The sequence below is a fragment of the Monodelphis domestica genome, chromosome 1 (assembly GCF_027887165.1).
Source record: "Monodelphis domestica isolate mMonDom1 chromosome 1, mMonDom1.pri, whole genome shotgun sequence".
Classification (NCBI taxonomy): Eukaryota; Metazoa; Chordata; class Mammalia; order Didelphimorphia; family Didelphidae; genus Monodelphis; species Monodelphis domestica.
The window spans coordinates 576,021,660-576,026,745 of NC_077227.1; the positions used below are offsets into that span (position 1 = coordinate 576,021,660).

A 5,086-nucleotide genomic window follows, 5' to 3' on the forward strand; every position below is an offset into this window, starting at 1 on the left:
TATTGATGTTCACCATGAGCTTTTTTGGGGACTTATAAATTTACCCCCTTTTTGTTTCATATTTTCCTCAATTTTTTCATTCTTTTCATTTTGTTTTATAGTTTCCTGTTGCCTTGTGACATCACTTGCTTCTAATTGTTTTATTCTGGTTCTTAAATACTGGATTTTATCCCTGGCTTTTTTGGTCATTCTTCTCTTTCTGGTCTGATTTTCTTTTTTTTTTTCTAAATAATGTTAAAATGATTATATTTTTAATATCAATATCCAACTTTCATGATTAATAAGCTATCTAAGAATATCAAAATTCAAAGAATCACAGAAATAAAAGAGACAATGAGATATGGATAGTTTACGTCTTTTCTTAGGCAGAATTTAAACCAATGCAAACTCTATGACATTTTCTATCCTCAAAGCTACTTAAAATTATTCACTTTTTTTAAATTTAGACTTTTACCAGGCAGTGCTGGGAAAAACCAAACCCAATCCAACTTTCTAGAAAAGAATATTCAGACAAAATATCACTCTTATTAGAACTGAATGTTTCTTGGCTGGTAAGGTTACTTTCTCTTAGTCATACTTAAAACCAGCCTTCTATGTGGATAATTTATGATCACAAATATATATGCTATAAGGATCCCAAATGCGAAGCATTTATTAAATAATGGAAAAGCAAATAATTTATGCTACATATAAATATATTTCTCCAGTAAAGTTGCAGTTGATGCCTTATCAGTGCAAGCAATCCTGTGTCTTACAAGGCTATGACAATAAATTGAGGCAAACCTTGCTGACAGAATATGCTTGTTCTGAGCACCAGACTAACCATGCATGGAAAGGCTCACAAAATTATTTTGGCAAAATCAATTTTAAAAATACTGTTTACTATGGCACAAAAACGGTTTCAATGTAAACCAATAGCAGGTATATACATATCAATGATTTCATTAATACTTTAAGTACTGATGGTATGTACACATTATATTTCTTACATTTCTTCCTTTAAATATTTTTTCCCATATTTTTCAAGAAAATACATTTTTTAAAAAGGTTGAAAAGATATAGAAAACTGCTCTACTAATCTAATGTTTATTTTCCCTAACTAGTATAAAAGTTAGCAGTAAAATATCAAGTTTTCACTTTTCAAGCATGAAGGCCTAGTTACATATATCCCATGTTGCTTTTGGTTTCCCATCTCTTCTTTGCTTCAAACCCCCATGCAAGTTTCTTCTTTTTTTGAGCCTCTTGTGAAGTTTCAGCATCTTTTTTAGCCTTTACAAAATTACGGCAAGCAACAGCTTTGGCAATTTTTACTCCAAGCTCCCGAGTAGCTAACCTATTACTTAGTTCTTCTGCTTTCTCAATATCCCCTTCAGCCACAGATTTGTCGATGCTCACTTCAAGGCCAGACTTTAGAAGTTCTCTATTGCTTATGAGGGGTTCAAACTTATCATTTATTCCAAAATACTGAGTAAGCTCCTTCCACTGGGCTTCATTTGAAGATTGTTGACTGCCAGACTCTTCATTATTCAATTTATCTTTTCTGGGACGTTTTCTTTTAGTCCTTCTGCTTCTAGAATTTGTTACAGTTCTCAGTTCAGAATGTTTTTTATGTAATTCTTGAAACTTATTCCACATATTTAGGGGAACTCCAGATGGACACGCTTCATCAGCATTTTTTGTATCTGTCTCTGCCCCATTTTTAGGTCCACCAGTATGGAAAACAGGGAGCCTGACTTCTCCAGTTACATCATCTCCCTTATCTTCCTTTGAACTGAGTTCTGAAATCTTCACTGTGGTCTCATCCTCAGAACTCAACTCAATATCACTTTCATTCACCCCAGGTGGTAACAGTCCACTCCACATCTTCTTTTCCGACCGGCTCCCGCGATCCGGCAGCCATTTTGAGACATCGTCAACATCCTGATTTTCTTTGGAGGTCATCTTTCATCCTCTTTGCCTCATCTTTAATCTCCTTTGTCTCATCTTTCATCTTCTTTGCCTCTTCTTTCATCTTCTTTGTCTCATTTTCCAGCTGATTAATTTTGGCTTTCAAGACACTGTTTTCTGTTTCCAGATGTCTTATCTTGCTTTTAAAGTTGTCATCAGCCTCTCTTAATTGTATTTTGAATTGTATTTTGAGTTCTTCCAGAACCTGTATCCAATTCTCTGGGTTTTCTGTTTTTTGTTCTTTGTTTTGCTTGGAGTTACCTCATCCTTCTCTGTTCCATTTGCTCTTTGTTCATTGCCTGTATAGAAGCTGTCAATTTTAATTTCTTTTTTTCTTTTTCTGTTGTTTGCTCATATTTACCCCTTCTTTACTCTCTGCTGTTGCCTGAGCTCTTGCTCCTCTCATTTTTTTGTGGTTTTATGCTTTTCTTTCCACCTTCACCCTTGGAATTTTGTCAGTAAATCTCTCAGTGTAGTCTATGGGGGAGGGATGTTAGAACTTGAGCTTCTCTGCCCTCTGGAAGCTTTGATGGGATTAAGTCCAGCAGTCTGTGGGGGAGGGATTTTGGAGCTTCAGTTTTCCTGCCCTCTGGAAGCTTTGATGGGATTAAGTCTGTCTGGGTTGCTGGATGTGCCCTGGGGTCAAACACTCAGGGAGGAGGGGTCAATATGGTATGTTTCCACTGCTGCAGCTATGCCTCCCACTCTGCCCTCTGGTTTCTCCTCTATCTGCTTCCCCACTGCCTGTGTTGGATGCTCTGAGCCTGGCACAGTTTTGCCCACAAGGTACTCCCTCCAGACCAGCGCCTTTGCCCACCCAGAGAATCCAGCTGCTGCTGGAGGCTTAGCTCTCTAGGTGAGGGAGATTTCTCAGGACCTTCTTTCTTCCTTCCCCTTAAACAGGAATTTTCTCAAATTCTGACTTTTGGGGACATACCTTTTAATTTGAGTCCACCAGGAGGGTTCCTTGTCTCTGTCTTGTTGTTAGATTTGATTTTCATTCCCCTAGGAGCATTTAGTTTATAATCAGTAAGGAAGGGTTTTCGGAGATCTGAATGTTTGCTGCCTCTATGTTACCATCTTGCCTCCGCCTCTCTTAGATTTAGTTTAGATATAGAAATTTAGTTAGGCTGAAGTATTTTGAAGACAGGGATTGGTTAGGTAGAATTAAGTAAGATAAGATAAGAAAATTAGATACTGACTTGTTCAACATCATATATTACACAAGAAAAACAAACTAAATTGCAAATAAACACGTAAATATATGTATATATATAAGTAGGGTATATATAATAGGATTGTAAATTAATTGTATTATAGTGTGTATATATATGTAAAATATGTGTAGTAGTAGTCTCTCGGTAACCGAGGATGACAATTGTCCTTTGTGCTCCAACATGCCCTAAGCATTCCACAGTGCTTTGCTGAGTCACCATTTCAGCCATTGAACCTTCTTATTGGTTTCGTCCGTCTATTCAGCCTAAGCAGTCTTCACATGCTGGGTAAGCAAAGCCCTGGTTCACCAGGGGTCGACGACCCGATGGCTACCCTCACAAGGTTTAGCCGGCCTGTCGAAGCTGTCGCCTGGGGTGTGGCCATTGCCGCATGCTAGAAGCTACTAGGAGCTACAAGTGAGAGCTGGGTGTCAGGTGAGGGTCAGAAGCTGGAGAGATGCCCTAGAAGGGCACGACAAGCCCTCCATACCAGAGATACTACCCCTCCCTGAACACCACATACATATGTGTAAATATGAAGTATACGTGAGTGTATATATGTGCATACATATAGCATACATATATTGTATGTATATATACATATATATGTATATATACATATATTGTATGTATGTACTATTTGTATATATGTAAATTATGTACATTGCTCACTAATATTTATTATTACATGTATTTGCATAAGTGAGTTTAATGCTTGCTTTAATTTTCAGTGTAAAACTTATGCAATGTTGTTTTTCTTGTAATTTTTAAAATTTTTCTCTAAGTTTAATGTTAATGTACTGCAATAGTAGTGAAATGTTCTGTATTAGCTGATAAGAGTATTTTGAGTTTGATGTTTGCATGGAAGTTATGTTCATCTTTTGTTTGATGTTGTTTGCTGTTTTGATTTTGCTTCTGTTTGACATTTGTGCTTGTTCATTATTTAATTACTTTTCCTTTTCCTTTTTCCTTATTAAAATTCCCTAGAATATGTTATTATTAGTTAGAGTAAGAGAGTTCATTGTAGGTTGTTTGTTATTTTGGATACATTTCTTAGTTTAGGTAATTGGTAAGTATTTTAGATAGTGCATAAATACAAAAATAGTGTTTCCAACAAAATTTTTGATTCATGTTAAAGTGGGGAATGTGTTAAAGGATGAAGGGTTTGCAAAATCTGAGAGTTGCAAACATCAGAGTAAGTGATTGATAGGAGTTTGTAACTAAGGGTCGCATGGGAGCCTGTGGCTGGAGATCTGGGAAAGATTTTTTTTTCTTTTTTAAACATTATTTTATTTGGTCGTTTCCGAACATTATTCATTGGAGACAAAGATCATTTTCTTCCACCTCCCCCCCACCACCTATCCCATAGTCGATGCGCGATTCCACTGGGTATCACATGTGTTCTTGATTCGAACCCATTTCCATGTTGTTGGTATTTGCATTAGAGTGTTCATTTAGAATCTCTCCTCAGACATGTCCCCTCAACCCCTGTAGTCAAGCAGTTGCTTTTCCTCGGTATTTTACTCACACAGTTTGTCCTCTGCTTGTGGATAGTGTTTTTTCTCCTAGGTCCCTGCAGATTGTTCAGGGACACTGCATTGACACTAATGGAGAAGTCCATTACGTTCGATTGTACCACAGTGTATCAGTCTCTGTGTACAATGTTTTCCTGGTTCTGCTCCTTTCACTCTGCATCACTTCCTGGAGGTTGTTCCAGTCTCCATGGAATTCCTCCACTTTATTATTCCTTTTAGCACAATAGTATTCCATCACCAACACATACCACAATTTGTTCAGCCATTCCCTAATTCAAGGGCATCCCCTCATTTTCCAATTTTTGGCCACCACAAAGAGCGCAGCTATGAATATTCTTGAACAAGTCTTTTTCCTTACTATCTCTTTGGGGTACAAACCCAGCAGTGCTA

General features: G+C 37.2%; 1 protein-coding gene across 1 annotated transcript; it reads right to left on the reverse strand.

Moving 5' to 3' along the window:
• Positions 1–860: 860 nt before the first annotated feature.
• LOC100029621 (protein FAM204A-like) lies at positions 861–1,915 on the reverse strand. The gene has a single exon (XM_056813495.1). The coding sequence runs from the start codon at positions 1,861–1,863 to the stop codon at positions 1,159–1,161; it is 705 nt and encodes a 234-aa protein (XP_056669473.1). The 5' UTR covers positions 1,864–1,915; the 3' UTR covers positions 861–1,158.
• Positions 1,916–5,086: the final 3,171 nt, after the last annotated feature.

Excerpts from the sequence above, each read along its gene's own strand:
- LOC100029621 (XM_056813495.1), bottom strand. The coding sequence starts at position 1,863 with ATGTGGAGTGGACTGTTACCACCTGGGGTGAATGAAAGTGATATTGAG.